Raw genomic sequence first — 23311 nt, forward strand, 5'->3', positions numbered from 1 at the left:
TTCCTTTTTTAAAAAAATATCTTTATGTTATGATATTTTCCTTATGCTCTACTACAGCTACATGCCATGGAAGATATTCAGTAGCATATTCTGTGAATAAGCCAGACTGGAGTACTTGCATGACCACAAATTGTACTGATTATATTGTTCTGCCATCTCTAGACAGAGAAAAATTATTATACAAGTTCTACTGATGCTGATACCATGTTTATGAGACAATAAAGTTGGCTCTTCTGAAGGCTAAGTAAAAAAAAAAAGTAAATATGAATACAGGACTCCAACTGAAGAGGAGAGAGCTCACATGAATGGCCCTGGATATGACACTCAGTGGTAGTGGGTGACCAGGTTCTTGAAAGAAGTTGAGTTTTTTAAACAAAGTTATTGTAGTCAGTGAAAATCACCAGTTGAAAAGTGATTTTGTGGGATCCAGGAAACTCTTGGGTGAAATAACATTTTGTTTCTGTGTCAAAAAAGTCAATTCCCTAAAAATATCTCAAAGTCAAATAAGCAGATGATCGGATTCATTCTACTCCTTCTGTCACCTAACCCAACTAGCATGAACAAATTTTTTCATTTATCAAAACAGCTTCTCCTTCCCAATTACTGTGATCTGTATCAAAGATTACTGCCATATCTGCTTTCTTTTACCTTTATTCCAGTTATTGCATTGCCAATAGGTGCTGTATACACAGTGGAGGGCAGTTTTTCTGCTGAGAACCTATGTTCAAACAGACATGACAGCTGACTGGCAGGAGAGGCAAAGAGCTGTCCCTTCCCTGCCAGCCTGAGCAAGCAAAGCCAGAGGGAAGCCCCACACACCCAGAGCAGGGTCTGTGCTCTCCCTTGGTGCTGGTCACAACACTGGCCATTAACCATATGGCAAAACTCTTCATGTTAGAAAATCATCAGCAGTGGATTAGAATAAAGAATCATTTTTTGAGCAGACCCGGAATTCTGTCTGCTTTTGAGGAGTTCTGGCCTCAAAGAGGAACATGAATATATGAAACAGTTGCATGTTTACATTTTTAGCTTTCATGCTGTAAAAACCTGACATGCGTAGTCTGCTTTTTTATTTGGTGAGAATTGCTGTAATATTTGAGTCTGCAGTGGTGTATTGAAAACAGACCCCTGACTAGGAAATAGAGAGTTTAGATGTTATAAACTGCTAGTAATTTATTATTTTAGATTGGCATATATTTTGGCAAAGTTTAAGTTGGCTGGAGTGATAGTGAGTGATGAAAGATGTTATGGCGGTTGAGAAGTGGCTGGATTCCTTTGTTTCCAGACTTTTCACTTTTTTTTAAGGCGCAGAATGTTTATATAGAAAGTGTAATATTGTTTTATGAGTATTTGCTGGACCCTGCTAAAACCAAGCACTCAAGCTTTACTCTTTTAACAAAGTGTTTTGTTATGGGATTCCTCTGGGTTTTGATGTTTCTAAATTAGGGTTAAATCAGGTTGGTATGTGGGGGCCATGGGAGAACAGGCCAGAAGTGACAAACTGTCTGATGTCTAGCAGGGTGTGCTTCCACTCCAGGAGGTGATGTGGTGGCAGGAAAAGAGGACTCCTCAACTGGGCATGAAGGAGCCATAACATAAGGGCACAAAAAGGGGAAAGAGGGGATTTTAAACACTGGGAAAGCTGTCAGCATTTTAAGAGTTGGACATTTTCAGTGCAAGACCGTGCCTGCCCCACGGCTGCTATTTGGTCCACCAGAACCTGCATGCTTCCTATGTTTTATTTCCATCGTCTGGAGCAGGAGCACTTTCAGTCCCATGGTTACAAATTATCATTCTTCCTTCCCAGTCATCTCTATTTTTCCCTCCAAGACTGTGGTACTTGATGAGCCATGATACACTCAGGAAACAAATTCTTGTTTCTGATATTTCTCTGCCCATTTCCTCTGCATTTATCTCCTCCAAGTCGGCTGCTCATAAAACTCATTGGCTTTCTGCCTTCAGCTTGGCTCACTAAACCCTGGAGTCAGTCTCCAGGCTTTTTGTTTTTACAATAAAGGACAGAGCTCTGAGCCACAGCATCCTGGGATGTTGTAGCAGTAGAGAGAAAACCTTTAAACCATTAAGAAACAGAAGCTGCTAAACTCAGTGTTTCATTGCTGAGAGCATCAGGGCTTCCTTCAAGCTGAGTACAAGGAAAAAGAGCAGAGTTTCTGCTAATTTACAAATCTTACTAGGAACAAGAGGCAGTTTTCTGATTGTATCATGCAGTCTATGTTGTAATAACTTTCCAAGTCTGTATTCTCCCATTTAATACTCCACTTTAATGAAGACCTCACATTGCTACTCTGCTCCTAGTTGCTCACATTATAATCTTTGTAAACCTCTCCCACGTAGCACTGAGCACTTCCAGTTCTCAAAAGACAAGCAAAGGCTATCCTTCCTGTCCTAGCAATGCTAGAGAGCCAAAAAGCCAGTAAGGAAAAGCAAAATTAAAGAGCTTGTTTCAAACAGATTTAAGAACAAGGCATATAAACCCTCATCCCTATTAAAATAAAAGACCAAAGTGCCGGTGGCTTCAACACGCCTTATACCTTCCAACTATACAATTTTTAATTTTTTTTCAAACTATTAAACATATGTATAGATTTAGCTTAGCACTGAGAGGCCTCAGCTGGAATACTTTTCACAGTTTTGGGCACTGTGCTTCAAAAAAGATGTGAACCAACTGGAGAGAATCCAGATGAGAGCAACAAGAATGATCAAAGATCCAGAAAATGTGATGTATGAGGAAAGACCAAAAGAATTGGGTTTGTTTAGACTAGAGAAGAACAGTCTGAGGGGAGACATGACAACAGTCTTCAGACACGTTAGACTGCTGCAAAGGGGAAGATAAACTGTTCTCAATTTCTACTGGAAGTAGGCTAAAAAGCAACAGATTACAATGGAGATTCAGATTAGACTTTTGAAGAAACTTTTTTTTTTTTGTTACAGCAGTTATACCTGAGAAGACAATGCCCATGAAAACTGTGGGACCCCACTGGTTGAGATTGGGGTACTGGTATACTCTGGTCTGCATGAATAAGACTGCTCCTAGTCCTTTTCAGCTATTTCCCCCATGTTAGAAGTGTAGGAGAGAGATTGCAAGTGAAAAAAAAAAAACCAAACAATTAATATTTTCTGAAGGAATATGGACAGGTCTGACCTGAGTGGTCTTTGAACAGGAGATTAATTGCAGCTATACCTACAGAGTTAGTATTACTACCTTGTAGCCATTATACAGTGTTTGTAACTATCACACTCAGGAAAACAGGGAAAAATAAAATTCTGATCCTTATCTGCTCTAAAGCCTCTACTTATGCTGGACACTATTCTGGCAGTGGAGGCCTGTGTCAAAAATCTTGAGTGTAAATAAGCATAAAATCCTAAATGTTGTAAAACACACCATCCAGTGATAGATTTCTATGAACTCTGTTATATAGAAAGATTTAATACAGAAAGGAACCCAAACATGTGACACTTTGTCAGAAAGCAAAAGATTACATAGTACAACATGTTTTTTGGAATGAATTTACAATTAATTTTAACTATAAAATAGAGTGAAAAAAACAGGTGAAACTAAGACAAATGCAGGGTGAATTGAAACAAAGTGCCTGACTGGTAATTCCAGAGATAATTGGGAATGCAAACTGGGACTCCTGAGGTCCCTTGTTTCAATAGGTGGGTTTTTTGTTTCTGTTTCTGCTTGTTTTTCTGCTTTTCATTTATAATGAAAAAAAAAAATTTAAAAAAGGCAAGATTGCAAAAGCCAGCTTTTTCCTCAGTTTTTTTGGTGCTTTCTGCTAAGCAGCCTTGGAGCTACAAAGGTTCACAGTCTTTCACATAGACTCATGCCCTAGAAGTGTTTACAGTGAGAAGAAGGATCCTTAAAATACATGACCACACAGACAATCATATGGGATCTTCAGATGTTTGCATCCTGGTTGGGACTGTGCATGAAGAGGCCTCTAGACACACATAGGTCACCAGCTCTGTGGAAATGGTGATTTGGTCCGGAGCTTCTATAGTACTGGCTTTTGAGGAGAGAGTTGTGCAGAGGAGGAACTGTCTCTTCTGGCTTAATGTTTCCAGGGCACAGACTGGAGGTTTAGAAGGAGTACTGTGATACAAATATCCTCAGCCGGATGACAGAGCTGCCTCTGAAGTTGATGACGGTGTTTACAGTGATCATTTCCAAGTCCAGCTCGATCGTGCGCGGCCCCTTCACAGGCCGGGTCATCACCAGAGTGGCACTGATGGGTCCTGTTTGCTGTGCAGGAAACAAGAGAAAGCAGGTGAGATTGCCAAAACTAGCTCTTCAAAGCCATTTTCTCACTAGTCTTCAAGGAGCTAAAATAGGCGTTTTCTGTTTCATTCTTTGACACCACTGCAACTGATGGGACAGAGTTTCATTTCAGCATTTGGCTTCTTTTCAGTGTGAACTGTCACCTTCTACAGTTTGTAAAGCCTTTGGGAGCTCTGCACATTAAAGGAGCTATTGAACACAGACACTTGCTATTGCTCAAGAAAGAAAAAATTGAAAACATGGGTTTAGGGTATAAACAAGTAATTATGCATTTTTGTTTGTTTGTTTGTTTGAACTACTCTTTAGTTTGATGTAAAGTTACTGTGAAGCAGCAGACACCCAGAAGGGCTTGTGTTAAAGGACCTGGAGAACAGGTGTTCCCGTGTGAATGGGGTCTGATTTTGTGGTACATTGTGTAGGTTAATTGTACAAACCTTACACTTTGAATATGCAATGGCACTTCAGAAAACAAGTCCTTTATTAAATGGAAGCAGACCAGCAGACCTGGTGATATCTGACCAGAACAGTGGATTATGTGCATTTAAAAATCAGATCTGCTATGTTTAAACCAACTGCAGTTTGTTTTCCATCAGGAGCTTACATAGGCACAGTGGGTCCTGCTTTAGCTGTCCAGTTCTGCCTCAAGACTGGGTGTTTGTTACCTTTGATCAGAGAAGGCTGACACAGCCATGAGGAGGTGCTGGGCCTGTTGCCTGGTCTGTGCCAGGCTGGGTCCTGGTGCCTCAGCAAGGGCACAGTGTCCCTCCCATGCCCTCCCAGTGCCCAGGGAATGGCTGCGTGGGGAATCACTGGAACAGCAGCTCGGGCAATGGAGGTGGGTGCTGGGGCCTCAGCACCTGCTGGATTGGCCCAGGTGAGGGGATCAGTGGTGACTTTGCAACAGGAAAGTTCTTGTGAGATGTAGCGGAACTGCTTGTCAATTCAGGATTTTGAAACATTTTCATTTTCTTACAGTGGGAATCTGAGATTCTTGTGAGAAATATGTCCTGGAATCTATCCCACTACCCCTGTCCATGAGGGATGGGAACCTTCAGTAGCCACAGAACAGGACTTAATGTGAATGTCAGAGCCAGGTTTTGCCTGGGGCTGAAAATCAACCTCCTGAGAGTCACTGTCCTTGTGGATGTGCCCCATCCTCTGCAGACACCCCTGCAATCTCTGCATGTTGGTTGTGTGGCAAAGATGACTGGGGAACACAGAGATCTTCTGAGGAAAACAAATTAAAAAACCTCAGGTAATTACATTTTCTCTAACAGTGTCTACAAAAAATGAATGTTCTCAGTGGAAAAAAATCATAACAAATGAAAGCGAAGAACCCAGAAAGTAAATTTTTGGCAAAAAGGGGTAGGGTAAGTTTTTTGCTTACTTTTTTGGTTTTCACATTTTTCAATTTCCAATGAAAAGGCTTAATAAAACAGACAAGAAGCATTGAGTCTTTGGGTTACACTTTTGATTGTCCATCAAATAAAAAACAGTTTGGCACAATAGTTTCTCTTGAGCTTGGGAAACCTGAGCTATTCTTAGACATGGGTACAGCTGTGGGCTTTCCTAAACCTGCTGTCTCATAGGAGAGGCATGTTTGCTTTGGGTAGGTTACTCTCCTGAGAGATCCAGCAGTTCCTGCAGATCAGCACACTGCTGTGCACATCTGTGTGTAAAAAGAATGCCTCATACTGAAGGTTTAAGTGACAGTCACAAGAAGCTCAGTTGTGCCATCAGGACGTTCAGCCAACAACAAGATGCTCCATGTTTCCCCCAGGGAGCACTGGACTTACCCGCATGTAGAATTCCCTGCCCTCGTTCCCTGATTTGATTTGGAAGATGTAGTAGGCTCCAGGGTAGCGAGTTGTTGCTTGCATCTGAAAAATATCCGAAGGCACAGACCTCCCAGACACCATATCCATCACTCTGTACAGGATGGTGAAGGGCTGATCTCGGCACCCAGGGTTTTCAGCTGGACACATGCAGCGGCTGGTTGTCAGAAAGAGGATGGTCAGAGATAGAATTGTCAGCAGGGGTTACAAATTGCTGTAATATTTGATTATTTATATAAATGAATGTGCATAAATAAATAAATACATAATGCCGTTGGCCAGCTAAAAGAATCAATGAAACTTGTAATGCATTTTCTCACTTTTAGCATTTTCTGTATTGCTGTTCTGGCTTATATCCTGCCTCTTTTTTCTTGTCTTCTTGGTGAAAATACCTTGGCATTCTCCTTAGATCACTCAAAAATGTGAACTTTATTTGAAGTAGCCCTGCAAGTCTAGAATACTCTGTACATATTTATTCTGATAGTAATTTTTATTGAACTGTCCCCAGAATATTATTAGATAATTTCACTGGTAGTACTACATAAACAGTAGTAATTTTTGTTTCACTATATTTTGTACACTACATGGAAACATATAGTTGACATCCTGGATCAAACCAAAGCTCTAACATCAAATGCAGAGCCTTAAGGACGAAGAAGAAGATAGCAAGCCAAGCATGCGACACTTCCACCAACAGTCTCCAATTGTTTGTGACTCAGGGAATCCTTGAAACAAAAATTTCTTTCTATTCGTCAGCTATTAATGCCTTTCTTATCCATCAGCTTTTCCAGCTTCCCACATGAATGTTTGGCATCCACAGCCCCCTGTGGCCAGAAGCCCCACAGCCCCTTTCATCTCTCTTTGCATGGCCTCTTTCTGACTTTATCTGGTGCTCCCAGCTGTCTACCTGAAAGGAGAGCAGCCAGTCAATCCCTGCTCATCCTCCTCACCCATCTCAGGGCTTCATATTTGACCCTGTTCATGGCTGAAGTGCTCTAATTTGGCTGTTATTCACAAGGAAGCTACTCATACTTGTGATCATCCTAATTGCTTCTTATGAACCTTTATCCAGTTGTATTTCTTTTGACAGGAGGGGAAGGAACTGCACAGTCTTAAAGATTTGGTACACAATAACTTGTGCTCCAAGGATATTCTCTACCTATTAACATTTGTAATTCAGATTGCTTTTCTGACCTCTAGTGAGTACTGCAGATCATGGAACTAGACCACTCAAATCTCAGTTTGCATCGATTATGATCAGATCAGTGGTCCTTATTTAATTTGTGAATTTGGGATTTTCTTTTTACTTTAAATTCATCTACACCGAATTTCATCTGCCATTTTTATTGCACAGTCATTGAGGCTTATTCTGTAGTATTTTTCTACCCGCTTTTATCTACTGTCTTCAGATATTGTTCCAGACTTTGCCCATCTCATGGTTTATTCTTTTCCCCAGGTTGCTTATGATGGACCAAGTAGGTCCAGCTCAGACCTCTGCAGAAATTCAGCATGAAAATTGACAATTTAATACTATCCACTGTTTAATTTTTATCTTTCAGCTTCTTATTTTTCTGTTTCAGGGACTTTTCTCTGTTACTTATGGACATGACTGCTTCATGTCCATGATAACTGTGTGAGGGTCTTTTCAGAAGCCTTTGGAAATGCAAACAGACTGCATCAGTCCCTGTGCCCTAGCCACATGCTGCTGATTTCTTCAGAGAACTCTAAGGAAGTTGTAAAGCAGGATATCCCTTTATAAAAGCCATGTTGGGGGAATTTGTTGGGCAAGGGTCTTTTTGACTATTTTTCTATAACCTTCACTGCTGACATCAATTTCAGACAGTGCATCTGGCATGTCCCCCATCAAGAGGCTCCTGGCATTATGATCACCCAATTCCTTCCACAGAAAACACAGATGCAAGGAATTCACTTGGCTTTTATCTGACCACTTCTGGACATATGTCACTAATTAAGTGCAGGCCCATCTAGACATGAGCCAAAGCCACCAAACACAAAGCTCAGAGATTGTGTTCTGATGCAAGCTGCTCTGCAAGGACTCTGTAGCTGGGCTCTGGGGAATTTAGATGCAGATGATTCAGTTATTTCAAATTCCAGTCTAAGACTCTATCACCAATGTAGGAAAACCTAGAACTAGACAGACACTATGTGTCCACTCTTCAGCTGCCCTAGTTCAGAAAACAATGCAAATACACTCATAAATTCTAAAGGAAAGAAGCTAATTACTAATCTTTTGCCTTTCTATAAAATATATTCAGCTACCAAGCAATTCCAGATTATTGGGTTTAGTGCAAACATTGTGGATGAAATAATGTGGACTGCAGTATATTGAGATCTGTCTGGAACTGAAATATTTTGAGCCCCAGCAAATACATACAAATGTAAAAGAAACAGGATGTTTTAAGAAAGGTAGGGTTTATTGTTTGCTTGCTCAAATGTTTCCCAGTTGAGACAGTGACAGCACTAACAGCCTCATCCAGACATACCCAATTTCTGGGCCAGGTGGGTCAGTCTGTGAACTATTCAGAACTTTTAACCTGTAAGCAATAAGAAACTATTTGTATGCTGCTCTAACTGTCATCTAATATTTTAAAGCACTTCCCAGGCATAAACTAGTTACCATTTGCAGGAAATATTCCTACTAATAAACAGGCTGCATTTGAGCATATATGAAGTCAGATATGTAAGTAAATGTATCTTACTACATCACAAGCCTTGCTGTTTTGTCAACTGATAGCTGTTTTTCCAGTCTAACTTTACATACATCTGAGTATGATATATCATAATAAATCATAGCATATCATACCTGGTGACCTGGTAAGCAATTGCAATTTATTATTTTTATAAAGCTTACCAGTGGTAAATTTAGCAACAGTATGTATGTAGAGCTGTTTAGACAGACTTCATGGTTGTACTGTAAAATTGCAGCTTCTTTGGTTAGATAGAACTTAGATACAACTTTCACAGACAGAATTTGCTTTTGTGGCTGTGGGTATGTTACTCACTTCTCATTAATCTGGAGATAAGGCTCCTCACATCGTACTGGGTCTAAACATTTATATTCTCCTGGGATATTGAAACATGTTTGCTGGGAAGTGCAGGTGAAGTTTCTGATTTCACATTCATTGATATCTAAAACACAAGGAATGAGAGAATGGCTGAAGCAGGGAAATATGTACAAGATACCACTCCTACAAACTGGTTTCCATCTTAAAGAATTACCCCAAAATTCATAAAACACTTGCACTGTGAGAGGTGGACTTTTTATAACTGCCCCCCTCTTTTAAGATCAGTTTTTACTCTGTCCACTTCTGCTAATTAGAGCGTTCCCACATGCTGAATGCTGAAAAAAAAAAGGGAAAGGAATTGGCTGCTCAAACTCTCCGACCTTAGAGAATGGGAAAAGTAGAGATGTACAGCAGAGGGGAGAGCATTTGAGGTCTTTCCTGTGTAGCTGCTTCCTATCCAATAAAGTCTTACTTAAAACAACACACCAGTTCACCTCAGCAGGAATATCTGCATAATTGGCCCCTACGAGTATTTCACTGTGCAATGCCAAGACCAGGCATCTCAATTCTTGAAAACCTCTTTCTAGACACAGGATCTACATTCTGGTCCCCATGGGTTTCAGTCAGTGCAGGAATGTTACCTTGGCAGCTTCTACTGTCGTCAAGCAAGTTATATCCTGAAGGACAGGTACAGTAGTAAGAACCAGGCCCATTCACACATTCGTGCTGGCAGAGGAACTCTGAGAAGCTGCACTCATCCATGTCTGCAGTGGTAAAACAAAAACCAAAGTTTACTGTCATTGGCTTTACTGTCAAAAGAGCAGTCCTGCAGGCAGGTGGCCACCCACACTACCTGCCCATTCCCTCAGCTGGAGGCTGGCACTCTCCAGCTCCCTAGAGCTCTGCAGCAAGCTGACAAAATGCTATACAACAACTTCTTCATTAAACACTTTTTCCTAAGGAAATCAAAGCTGCTGCTGAACACAATGTATGGCTTTTAATTATTTATTTTTCTTTTCTAATACCTGTCACCACTTGGCCACGTTTTCATTTCTGTTTTACGTCAGAGATAGATACTCTGACAACAAAGCTGCAACTGTAATTTAAAAGGAAAGACTTGGCAGCAGTTTTGTTTTATTTTTTTTTCCTTCTTTTGGAGAACAAGCTTTACGTTCCCAGGGTTCCAGCCACATGGGTTCCAGCAGAACTCCTGCAGCCAGCCCTGTCTCTTTCATATTTTTTAGCCTCTAGTCAGTTACTTCCAAGTCATTCCAGCAAGACTCCAAGAGCACATCCCAGCCTGGGTCAGACACACTGGAAGGCCCAGCCTTACAGATACATGGGAAGCCAGGCAGTTTGTCAAATCCTGATTGAAAGCAGAAACTGTGCTCTTTGCCCCTTGCTCTTGTGAATTGACCAGTCATTGTGTTGTGCAGAGCTGTGCTCAAGTGAGAAAGATGAACTTCAGAGCTGCACATGGAGCCATGGCTGACTGAGGGGAAAACACATGCAAAGGCACGAGGCTGAGGGAGGCTGCCACTAATCATTTCCTTATTTCCCTGTTCAGGGGAAGAAAGAAACAAAGGCCAGAGCCCCAGCCAGGAACTCCCAAGTTCTTATTCCCAGCTCTGACATGTTGACTCTCCCAGGCAAATCACTTTTACTCTTCAGACTGAATTTCTCTTTCTTCTAAATTGGGCTCAGTCCATTTATTCACTTCTGGTGTTTTGTGCAAATGGATTGGAAAGTATTTGAAGTCCAAATATATCCAAGTGGCTTTAGGGCTGAAATCAGATTCTCAAAAGGGAGATGAAAGGAACTCTACACCTACAGAGTCCTGTTACTGTGTGAGTTTCCCCAATGAGTTCATGGAAACAAACACCTTCCTGAAGCTCCAGAGACTGAGGGCTGACTCCATAAAGTGGCTGAGCTATCAGCCACCCTCTGGCATCCTAGCCCAGACCTCCAGCATACTGGATTTGTGTAACTGGTGCTTGGCTGCTGTCACGTCCTGAGGGATTTGGAGCCCCAAGAGCTCTGCATTCCTGCTCTTGGGCCCACAGTGTTCCTAAATACTCCTGGCATTCTCCTGGCTGCCTGTGTGCAGACAACAGGGTGGTTGTCATTTCAGAGCACATCTAATGCACTTGGAAGACCTCTGTGATTAGAAAATAATGATGATATTGGGAAAGCCAGGTTGAAATCTCTGCCTCTCTCCTTGACTTGGGGCAAGAATGCCTTCCAGCTTCAAGGTAAGTTGGCTGCTAGGCCATGGACTAACCCCACTCCTATTGAAATAAATCTGAATCCTGGGTGTCTCTCAAGAGTGTGCCCCTGACCAGGCATTCCCTTTGTGAGCCTCAGATGTCTAGTGGTTGCTGTGGAGTGGAAGAAGCTCATCCAGAGAAACTTGACCTGCTTTGTCAAACATCTCTTGCACAAGATTGTCAGGAAAAGATTTTCTGCTCTGGATCTGGATGTTGAAAGACCCTTTTGCTGGCTCAGCTCTGAGACATGGATGAGGCTCAAGCACCACCTTATTGGGCATTGCAATGAACTTATCTGGTTCAGACCCCCAGGTAGCTCAGGAGGTGAACACATACAAAACATTCAGGAGTCTAACTGAGAAGAAGAAAATCCATCAGAATGCAGGACACTAAGTTAGGTGTTTAATTCTTAAGACCCTTTACATATTTAATATTTGTTCTTCCCCTTATAACAAGGAGATTTGCAGGGAAAATATCTTGGGAAAGACTAATCATATACACTGCATCTCACATGTCTTTTCTCTCAGAAACAGCATATTACATCTGTTTACTGTAAATTAAAACTCAAGTATTTTCCAGTGCATTTTTCCAAGACATATTGTCTGAATTTTCTAATTTTATCAGGCTGATGGTACAATAAGCAAAGAAATAAGTTTTGCCTTCAATTAAAATAAAATAATACAATAAAACCAAAATCCAGAAAGGAGAAATTACAGTGACATAAGCACAATTTATTCTGCTGTGTGCTGAACAGGTCAGCAATAACTGTACTAAGAAATTATATATTGTTTTTAAAGTGAAGCCAGAGCCATACAGGGGAAACGGGGGAAAGTTTCAGGCAGAAGTGAGCAGTCCTTAAGAGCAAGGGAAGTACATGCATTCAACAGACAAATGGAAAAGTGCTTTCTATAAACTATTTCTTTAATCATGGAGGAATGTCCTCAGGCTATCTCTACTTGCTCTAATAAAGCTTGCTGTTCAGCATTACAGAGTGCTTTCTTCTGTTTTGCTGTTACCTTGGAGCTTTTGAATATTTAGCTTATTTCTTTAAAACCATTTGTGGCCCTCCTCCATGGAGTTTTCCTGGGTATTTGCTGAGTACTTTAGCTGGAAAGAAGATCATATGAGTTGCAGCTATCCCAATGCTACCATGGACCAAGGCAAAAAACTTTTTAAAAAGTTTGTAAAAAAAATGCCTTTGAAAAAGTACACGTAATAGAATTAAAGAAACCAAAAGAGTAAAAGAGTAAATAAGAGAGTTACCACTGCAGTTAACTCCATCAGCTTCCAGTTCATAGCCAGGCTCACAGCGGCAGAGAAAAGAGCCATAGGTGTTGACACAGGTCTGAGTGCAAGGGTTTTCACTTGTACATTCATTCACATCTATGGGAAAACAATGCCAAATTCATCAGTGACTTCTCCCCAAACACCATTTTCTTTTTTTTTTTCTGCAGAACATTTCAAAGAGATTAGCTGTACAGTCAGAACGATTTGTTCTGAAAAAATATAACCAATTCAGTGTTGTTTATTTGGATCCAGGTTGATGCCTGGGAATAGCATGTTGGAAACAACATGTGTGGAAGTGAAGCATTTTGGGAATTACTTCAATTAAAAAATAACATGGAAGATGGGGATGAATTTTTTATTATAAATGTTTCGGTCCTTATCCTGAAATTTGAAAACCATTGAACCAATATTGTCATAACAGATCTGAGAAAAATGCAGCAGGATTTTCCTGAGAAAGATAATGCAATGATGAGGGGTCTTTATGGAAACCTTGGGCTAAGGCAAAAGCAATATTTTTTTCCTTGTAGGACATTAACAACTTCATCATGAGCACAGACCTCCTCCTGCAGCATGTGGGAAGATGCTCTCTGCTTTGCTAGGGCGACTGTGAAGAGGTTGTGTTGATTTTGAGGTAGCACATCACAGCAAAAGGTGATCTAATGCTTAGAACTCCAGTCTGGAACCTTGGAGACTCTGATTTACTGATCTGACAAAGGTTTCTTGTCTCAGTTGGGTCACACAACCTCACATTTTAATAGCAAATTCAGTGCCTGAACACTTGGTAATTCCACTGAATTGAGTGAATTGAGGTTTGGGCCTCTGTGCACATTTCTTCTGACACAGCAGTCCTGTTGCACCTGCACCCCTTTGAGGTACTGTGAAGCTCCAGAAATATCTGTCTGACCAACCTGTGAACATTTTCAAAAGCAATGCTGGGAAGGTCACTTGTGCTCTAAAAACCAAGGAAGTCTTAAGGGGTTGGCTGAGGGGGGACCAAAGATTTCAGGCCTGGTTCACCCTAGCCCTACCTTGGCAGGATCTCCCGTCGTCGTTGAGGGTGAAGCCGGGGTTGCAGGTGCAGGAGTAGGAGCCGGGCACGTTGGCGCACAGCTGCTGGCAGTAGCCGTAGCGACATTCGTCTATGTCTGCAGGGGAAAAGGAGGGAAACTGGAGCGCTCTGCATCTCCTCATGACATACAAAGCAGCCAGCACACTGAGCCAACAGCGCTGATAACACAGAAATACCCCAGCACACTGGTCATGGTGTCACAGCCAAACTTCCAGGCGTTCAGACATGGAGTTGGAGTTGAAATATTCCTCTCCCCAGTAGAATGTGGTAATGTGGTGTTATCTACATCTGGCATCTACCAGTGTGTCTGATGAATTGATTGGCATTGCTGTAACCTTCAGGTTAAATCAGGCAGCCCAGTTTGTTCCTTCAAGCAGCTCCCTCAAAGGATACCTGACAGCTGGCACAGGCTGCCAGCACAACCACAGCCAACATTGCAGCGAAATTTTGGCAGAATCAAAATAGAAACCTTCTTTGCCTCCACATATACCAAAGCTCCTCACTGGAACAGCAGTGTTTGTTACTACAGGCTTCTTTTTTGAGTGAGGATATTTTTTAAAGATTTTTTTCCAAATAGTCACATTCTCTTTTTATATGAATTTTTAACTGACAAATTACAGACTGTATAAACAGTTAGTTTAATGCCAAAATAGCAGTTTGGGCTGAATTGCAGCATTGGCACTGCATGCAACTGAGTGCTATGAGCACAAGAAAATGCTCTAAGACATGTAAGATGGTAAATGCTGGAAGATTTTTGCCTCAGAACTAAAAACTAAATGAAACACCTGGAATAGCTGTCCTTTCAAAGCCTTAACATTTCCTTTGGTATCAACCAGCTTTTGATTTATGGAGACTTTTTTAAATGGCTGTGTTAAAGCTTTGAAGCTAAATTTATGCAATAGAAAACCCAGTATATTATATGCAGTCAGTAAGATAATGTAAAGGTCAGATCAGTGGTGATGAGTACACCAGCAGCAGGCTTCACCAAAACCTGCAAAAATAACATAGATTTTAAGTAAATTAATACCTCATTCACTGACACAATGCATTACATTAAGTACATGCTTTTTCTTTTCAGGACTGTTATCTCAAGAGTGCTACATTTTGAGGATAAGGACTTCTACAGGGCTGCTTCTTGTGGCTGGGTCATGTGGATGTGCTGCACTGGCTTCTCTGTGTAAACTTTACAGGATAATTGCAACAGATAGAAGTGTAGGTTTTTGTAATGGTGATTTACCAACAGTAATTGGTAATTTCACTGAATTCCACTGCACTGCTAACAGTGCCCCCAAAAAATTTTTCTCTAAACCCCAACTTGGCCCTCTGATTACAGTAAGTATTGCTTTACTGCTTTACAGCAGCAAAGATCACTTCTCGAAAGCCAGTATAAAGTATGGAAAACTGAGACTTCTTTGAAATTTAGGGGAAAATATAGCAATTCTAAACACAATTTGCTTTTCCTTTTTCACATTGCCTTGCAATAATCCACCCCATGATTACTCAATTAGGGCAATACTGGGATGTTATTCCCTATTTTAGATAGCATAAGCAGGTACTCAAATCAATTAATCAATGCAGCCATTTCAATTCTCTGCTATAACCATCAAGCAGAAGAGTATTTTAGATCTGTGCTCAAATCCTGAATGCTGCACCCAACCATTTCATTGGGCCTGTAACTGGGAGAAGTAAATGGGTAACAGAACAGGTGATGCAGAGCAGAATCTGCCTTTCTTCCCTCCCTCATCCCCATGCTATCACATATGCCTGTACATTCCCCAGCACAAGCTTTGAGAATTTGATTTATCACAGATTAAGGAGCAGGGGCCTTGGAGACTTCTTATCCCAGGGAAACTGCAAGACAGTGACTCCCTGAAGAGGCTGTGGCTGCACAGTCCCCAGCTTGGACAGAGCTCAAGCCTGGTGCCTGCCAGGTGAATTACACAGGAGCGGTAAGGAAAGCAGCCAGGAATTCATGGAATTGGTACTTGGGAGGAGAAAGCTGGAAAATAACTGAGATGCTCCAGGGACAAATGGGCAGGGAAAGCCCTTCTCCTTCCAGTGGAGATGTGACAGGATGCCCCAGCTCTGCAGAGCTGGCACCCAACAGCCTGCATGGTAGGGAAAAAAATAATAATGGATAAATTTTCTTAAAAAAAAGTTGTATGATGACTCCTAGGTCCTACCTGTGGACCTAAAATTAATGTCATCCTGTGTGTATGTCAAGTGAGGGGAAAGGGCTGAAGGAGAGGAGGGATGGAAGGTTTGTTTTCCTGTGCTGTTTGTTGAGCGATGTTTTTTCACCAGGACTGAACTAAAAGGATGAACAGGACATTGCTGCAAGGAAAATAATAAAATTGGAATAAAACTGCATGGAAGATTGTGAAATGGCACCCAGTTCAGAGGTAATTTTTTTCTCACTCCCAAACAAAAGAATTGGTTGACTTGGGAGTTACTGTCATTCCCATTTCTTGGTATCAAATATGGATCCCTTCAGGTCCACACTGTCACAATAACAAAAGCACAAGTCTGTTTGGGCAAAAATCTTTATGCACACATGCTTGCAATTGATCTTACATGAAAGGGAATCCTTCAGACTGGGGATATGAAAAGCCCAGTTATGACACTATTATGATGCTAGTCATATGGCATTTCCAGCTACAGTTTTGTTCCGTGGGGGAGTCTCTCTGCCAAACACCTCATTGGCACTTTCAGAGACAAAAGAGTTTCCACATAGCTGAAGGTTTAACTGTGTCCTTGGCAAGAGTGCTTAGTGACTTTAATTCAGGGAGTAACAGGTACACATACACAGATACTCAGATACTGTAGCAATTGAGGATTTTACCTAAACACTGGCCTTCTAACAGCCAGTAGCCTTCAGTGCAGGAACAGGTATAGCCCCCTTCAGTATTTATGCAGATCTGGGTGGGGTTACACTGGTGAGAATCTGAAGCGCATTCATCCACATCTGCAACACAGAAATACAGAAGGAAAATGTTAGAAATAGCAACAACAAAGGATTGTTTCTATTGTACAGTGTGTACATTGCCTCTGTGCAAGGAATCAGAGTTTGGAGGAGTAGAGAGAATGACCATAACCTGAAGGAAAATCACGCAAATAAATGTCTGAGGGCATTTATTATGAGAATGCACATGAAATTTTTCAGTTTTGCAGGTGACCCAGTGTTTCTGGTTTTCTCCTCAAGGAAAGTCTCTCATTATCTCAAACTTTTTGTTTGAGATTTCCACATTTGCTGTCACTGAGCTGGGATTTCCATGCTGTAGAGCAGTGCTCAGTCCTAGGGAGAGGCTGCTGAAAGGGTTGTGCATTGTCGGGTCCGGCTGTCTGTCTCTGCCCCGACACGGGTAGAGTGGTTCTTGGGTGGCACGCGATGCAAAGGACGAGTCTGGACTCTTCAGCTTTTCGATCTTCAGGTTGTTTATTATTTCTTATCTACAAAATTTTTTTGTCTGCCTAACAGAGGTCTGATCTGCAAGCAGTCACAGGCACTCTCTGACTACTCACGGGGCAGTCATGTCTTTTTATACTAAAATCTACGTATACAATATTTACTTTTATTTCTCAATGCTTTTCACTCATGTTAGCAAGTGCACTTTCACTATAAACCAATCTCCAAGTGCTAACATCATCACAGGAGATGGAGGACAAGAAGAAGAAAGAAGAAGGACAAGACACGCCCTGATCTTTCTATCTTGTCTCCATAACTTTCCTGTACCAAAAACCTTAAAGTCTATATCTCACCGTCTAAATGTGTCTCTTTTACACCTTTTACTCTAAAGTGATTCTCTTGTCTTCAAACTCTTGTTACTTCTGTAGATGGATCAAAATCAAGCCACCAAACACTCTTGGCAACATTCCAAGATTTTCGAGACCCTCAAGGGTTCTCTTGGCATCTCTGGACATCGGGAACGATGTGCTGAGATGCCACAGTGCATCCCCATTGAAAAGTAAGAGATGAAGGGGAGTTTGAGAGATGTACAAACACAACTCAGAGACATTAAAAAAAAAATACTTCCTACCCCCACCAATGCAGACCATCTCACTGTAATTTTTCAGACACAAAGTTCAACCAAAAATCAACCTTTACCTGACCAAAAAAATGTATACTTCCCTGGAATCAATTTCCTGACAATAGTACTATTTTCTTTTAATTTCCACCCCGCCACCTCGCCATCTTTACTGGGTTGAATGTATTTGGGTTTTTATTGCAATCCCTTAGGGTGTTTTTGTTGTGGGCTTTATTTTTTCCCCCTTTTTTTTTTGCAAGGGAGGTGAATAGCATTCTTACATTTATATAAGCCAGGACCCTGGAACCTAACTGATTAAAAATGCCTTTCAGAGTCAGAAATTCATTTTGAATCACGCCTTGCTCAATATCTTTCCTGATGTTTCAGGCATCAGGTTTGCCTCTAGATGTCAGAAATAGAAATGCCAAAAGATAAATTGTGTCATTTCCCCAGCCAACCTAAATTTTTATGTTTTATTTATTGATACCTAAACTATTTTTCATTCCAGCATATTGTGCTTTGCTGAAGCACTGTGTCATCCTAGCAATGCTACTCCCTTGATCCTCCCCTGATTCTTATTAACCCAGACTTCGTTAGGTCATGACTGAAAGTGTCTCACCAATGCCCTGGGCTGGAGCAGGCAGCAGAGGGCAGGAATTCCATCTCTGCACCTGCCCCAAGGCAGCAAGCACAGCCAGTCAGCTGTACAACCCTAGCAGTCATGAAATAACTGATCCAGGCTGCCACAGCAGCATATCTAACATGCTCAGATACATAAACAAATACAAACATATTGTACATATGGAGGGAGTCTAGGGTTCTTATCTTGCCAACATCTGTATCAGAGCAATTTATGGTGAGTCAAAACTGGTAAGATAACAAGAGGGGCACAATTAGAGGTAATTAACTCTGTCAGAATTCGGTTCCCATGTATTTATTGGCCAGATGAAGATTGGCAAAATGGTGGGGGAAGTGGGAAAAGGGTAAGATAACAAGTCTAGACTATATAGGTCCATAAATATGTTGTTCAGTTCAGCTATTGCTTCTGCGATTGAGCTAAAAAATTTGGATCCTCCCTTCATAGCATATCACACATAATTGGTAGTATCTGAACAGAGATTTTATCTGACCATAAATTTAATAACAATGACATTAATGTTTTCTAAATGAAAAAGCTTTCTATTTGTCATGCATGCTTATTGTTTTAGGAGTGGTACCTTGGGATCTGGCCAATTCTGCTTTTTCTAGTCTGCACTAAGCTTAAAAAGGAGATTTTAATTTTCCATGTTCCCTGCTTCCAGTAATATTAATAGGTGAAGCAAAGTGAAAACAAAATGAGGGTCATGGTCTCACCACATATGGTAGCAAGACAGTTTGAAGACAACAGATCCTCCACTCTTTTGTGAGGCATTTTTCTTGCAGGGATACAACATCTTTCACTTAAGCAACAGGTGGCTATGGGATTGGTTTTGTTCCCAAATCATCCTTGTAGCCACTGCTTGAGCTCCACTCCAGAGAAGTAAAACGTTGATCCTCTTTCACTTGCTTTATAACAATCAGATTTATTTGCTTACTCCCAGTCCTCACCTTTTGTGGTAGTATTTGGAAGCATATTTCCATTTGAACACAACATTTTTTACAATGGAGGCCTTCTGTGGAGTTTCTGCCAGAAAACCTGATGATCCTGAAGCTGTCTATGCAGAACACCTTGACTCCTCACATTTGCACTGAACAGTACCTTAGTGACTTCACTAAAGAAGATTTATGCAACCAACAGGTGTAAACAGCTTTACTGGTAGCAGCAAATCTTTTTGCTTGGGCCTGAGGGAGCACACCCAGTTCTGTATTTCATGTCTGGCATTCTCTAAGATTGCCCCTTACCATGAGGTGCCATTAAACTCTTACTGACACAGCCAATACAATCAAATAAAGTATTTTTGGCCAGCAGCCTTCACAGCTGAAAACAGGTAGTATAATCCCAGGCTGTCTGCCCTGGATTAATCCACATTATATGGGCTCACAGAGAGCAGATATTTGTGCACTGAAAAAACTATTGGTGCAACAGTTGGCCAGACATTAGGTATCTTCTTAAAGGATATCAGACCTGGGAGACATAGGGTGTCATGCCCATTTGCACAGTGCAGCATACAGTAAGAGCAGATGTGGTTGGTAAAGTCAAAACCAGACATTTGGCAGGAAAAACAAAAAACAAAACAAAACAAACCCCAAACAATCCCAAATTATTTCCACTGGGGAGAAAACTAGCCATAGAACTTCAAGAGATTGCCTATAATGGATAGACATAGAAGTTACATCAAAACAGTTCCAGAGCATTTTTGTTTGAATGGAAAATTGCAAGAGGTTGCAAGTGGAACATGACAATCCATCAATAAGGCATGAATAATTTCTCTGTCTGGTTGCACAGCTTATTTCTGTCCCATTCAAGCATAAATCTTAGGTGTCTTCATGGTCTGGGACTTCAAAGCCCATTTGTACTACTTCTGCCTCTCTGATGGGTCATACACAATACCTGAGCAATCTAATTGCACATGATTATAGATTTTCAATAGTTTTGTAGGTTCAAAGCAGATAAGACAAATTCAGAGAATAAAAAACTGTAAGGTCTACTCAATGTAAGGATAGCACAAATGGCTAAGAAATCCCTGAGGTGCATTTTCCTGAAGTTTGGAAGAGTATGTCTGACAAGCACAACTTATGTCACAGTTCACCATGGACAGAAATACTGCAGTGAGTTGTCACCTGAGCCCCAAGGTAAAGTCTAATCAGATGGAGAGCAGAAGAATTGCCATGAGGTGGACTGGGAAGAAAATACAAATTAGATCTCTCCTCAGTGAAGATAGATTAAAGTACCTAGTGGTTACTGTGCAGGACAAGGAACCAGCACAGATACACTGACCACACTGTAGCTCATGGGCTGAGAATTTATCTTTTGGGAACTCTTCCTTGCTTTTCATCTTCCATCACCCTGCTTTGTATTTGAAAAGCAGGGATTACAAAATCCATGAAAATCCATTACCTCTGCTATAGTCCAGTCTCCCTCACTGTTTAGCACCTAAAACTCTTCAGGATAGGACATTTAACAAAACAGAAACAGGAGCAGGTGACAGACCTTTCTGTCTTGTAGTCTCTCATGTACAACCTGCACCTATTATTATGAACATTTCAAGATACCACTTTTTCAGAAATTTTGTGCAGACTCTACATTGGCTAGTGAGATCTAAAATAAAAGATTAACCATCATTGTTTTCTACTAGAGGACCTTGGAAGCATAAAAGTGTCTTTCAGCTAAATTCTATGCAATGTTGCTGTTCCACCCTAATGTTGCATGGAACCTCAAAGATTCCAGTAGTTACTGAAGCAGGAAGAGAATTATTGATGTAGTCTATGGCAAGTTAAAAGAGTAATCTGGCTTTCATACCTCTTCCTACCCTGACAGACAGGACTGTGAGTGTTGCTGTGAAATTACATATGAAAAAAGTGAGGATGTTAAAGGTTGTCATACCTAATAATTTTGAACAAATTCAGATTTTTCCAAATGACTAGTGGCTCTGGGTGACTCCTTTGAGAGAGCAGTTGTTCAGCACTTTGTAAGCACACTAGAGAACCAAGGCAGGATAGATGGATCACTGTTCAAAACTTCTCTTGCCAAGGAATGCTTGGCCAAAGCTGGTTCTAGTTGTTTCAGCTCTTGAGTATCCTGCTGTGTGCTATTAAATCAGTGGTCATCTATATTCTCTCACCCATCCTTCCAGTTGTTGCATTCACTTCTTTTATCCATCTTTCACATTACTGCTCCCACAGCTAATTCCTAAGGCAGAAGTTTGGGCAGGACTCCAGACAAATTAAAATCTGACTTGAAGTGGGAACAATTTACTTTGTTAGTTCCCAGATGAATACTGAGAGCAACCACATGGCCTGTGGAGACCACTGCTCTCTGCCTCCTAAGAAATACCACCAACAATGGCTCTGAGCCATGAGATTTAGAGATCTCTGGGTTACTGACAGAAGGAGAGAATAGGTAGGTGACATCTCCATATCCCTTTGTAAGGATACATGGGCTGAAAGAGCCGAAGCCTGAACACTCCAAAATGAGCCATATCCCTCTCTCTTAGATCAGTGTGTCTGCCTTAAAAAATTATGGCTGTGGTGGTTTGGTTTAGCAGCTCTGGGGTGTGATGTTGTCTTTACTTGACATTTTGACAAAAGGTGAGGTGGCTGGGGCAATGGGATTTCATTTGGGGATTGCAAGGGTGGAGAAAGTTTTTTTTAATTTCTGGCTGGCTGCCTGCCTTTTGTAGGATGTGATGTGCTGATGCTTTGTTTTTATTGGTACAAATTGTATTTTTAATGGATGGCAGGATGCCTGGTGACTGGATAGATATCATTTATAATGTCAAAATAAATATGTGAACTCATGGGGTTTAGTGTGCAAATTACTGGCTTTGTGTTTTATTATCTGTAAAAGCTAATATTAATAGATATTAGTGGATTCTTTAGAATTTAGCCACATCATGGAACAATGAATGAAATTTTTAATTCACAGCTCATAAATTAAAGAAAAAATAAATAATTTAAAAGCCATGCATGCACAAAAAATGGAGCAACATATTAATATAGAAAGGAAAGCTAGATGTGAAACTGCAGCACAACACTACATCTCACCAGGGAGGCTAATTCTTATCAGGAGGTCTTTTTATGGCACTGACTCATGTTCACCAAGAACACAGGAACTGAGACCACTCTATTTGTATTAATAATACTGCAAGAAATCACAGCATAAAAATAAAACCAACAATCTAACCCTTTGAATGAGGACCAGATATATTCAGTACTTTTCAAACCAAAGAGACTAAGACTAGGAGTTCCATAATCTCAAGAGAGAATCATAAATGTGGAATTCTGAGGATCTGGTTTTGGCCCACTGTTTTCCACATTTGTGATAAAATACAGAAGATCACAAGCTGGTGCAGTAAAGAACTAAAATGTGAAATGAAGTCTTATATGAAAGTATTTCGCTAGGTATGGTGGGCACATTTGAAAGTGCTTTTCAAGACAGACAAATGCAAGGTCATATATCAAGAGTAAAAAACGTAGGTCAAAAAAAAACCTCTGGGGTTGTTACAGGTAATCACTTGAACATGAACTTTTCCTGACATCATGTTGCTGAAAAGCATTACCATGAGCACACTGAGTAGACACAGGAAATTGTTCTTACACTGTACATTGCATTAGTGCAATAATTACTGAAAAACATTTCTGGCATCAATATTTTAAAAAATATTGCAAAGAAATACTAAGAGATTCCAAAGAGTTATTCCAAGCCACAAAAATTTATCTTAGAGCAAGATAATGCTCCATTTAGTAATCTATTTAAGAAAAGGTTCAAGGTATATTTGCCTGTGATCTGTAAGCATCTGCATGGAAACTATGTTCTTATCTGAGATGGTTGCTAAAGCAAAAGGCAAAGAGATATAATTC

General features: G+C 40.8%; 1 protein-coding gene across 1 annotated transcript in view; it reads right to left on the reverse strand.

Moving 5' to 3' along the window:
• Nucleotides 1-2761: 2761 nt before the first annotated feature.
• Nucleotides 2762-23311, reverse strand: part of FBLN5 (fibulin 5) — a 46796-nt gene continuing 26246 nt past the window's right edge. The window contains exons 5-11 of the mRNA XM_054635545.2: nt 16630-16752; nt 13747-13863; nt 12695-12814; nt 9806-9928; nt 9162-9288; nt 6100-6295; nt 2762-4267 (exon numbers count right to left, since the gene is read on the reverse strand). Coding sequence (XP_054491520.2) covers nt 4106-4267; nt 6100-6295; nt 9162-9288; nt 9806-9928; nt 12695-12814; nt 13747-13863; nt 16630-16752 — 968 coding nt within the window. The 3' untranslated portion in view covers nt 2762-4105. The remainder of the gene's footprint in view (nt 4268-6099; nt 6296-9161; nt 9289-9805; nt 9929-12694; nt 12815-13746; nt 13864-16629; nt 16753-23311) is intronic.

Source organism: Agelaius phoeniceus, chromosome 6, assembly GCF_051311805.1.
Source record: "Agelaius phoeniceus isolate bAgePho1 chromosome 6, bAgePho1.hap1, whole genome shotgun sequence".
Classification (NCBI taxonomy): domain Eukaryota; kingdom Metazoa; phylum Chordata; class Aves; order Passeriformes; family Icteridae; genus Agelaius; species Agelaius phoeniceus.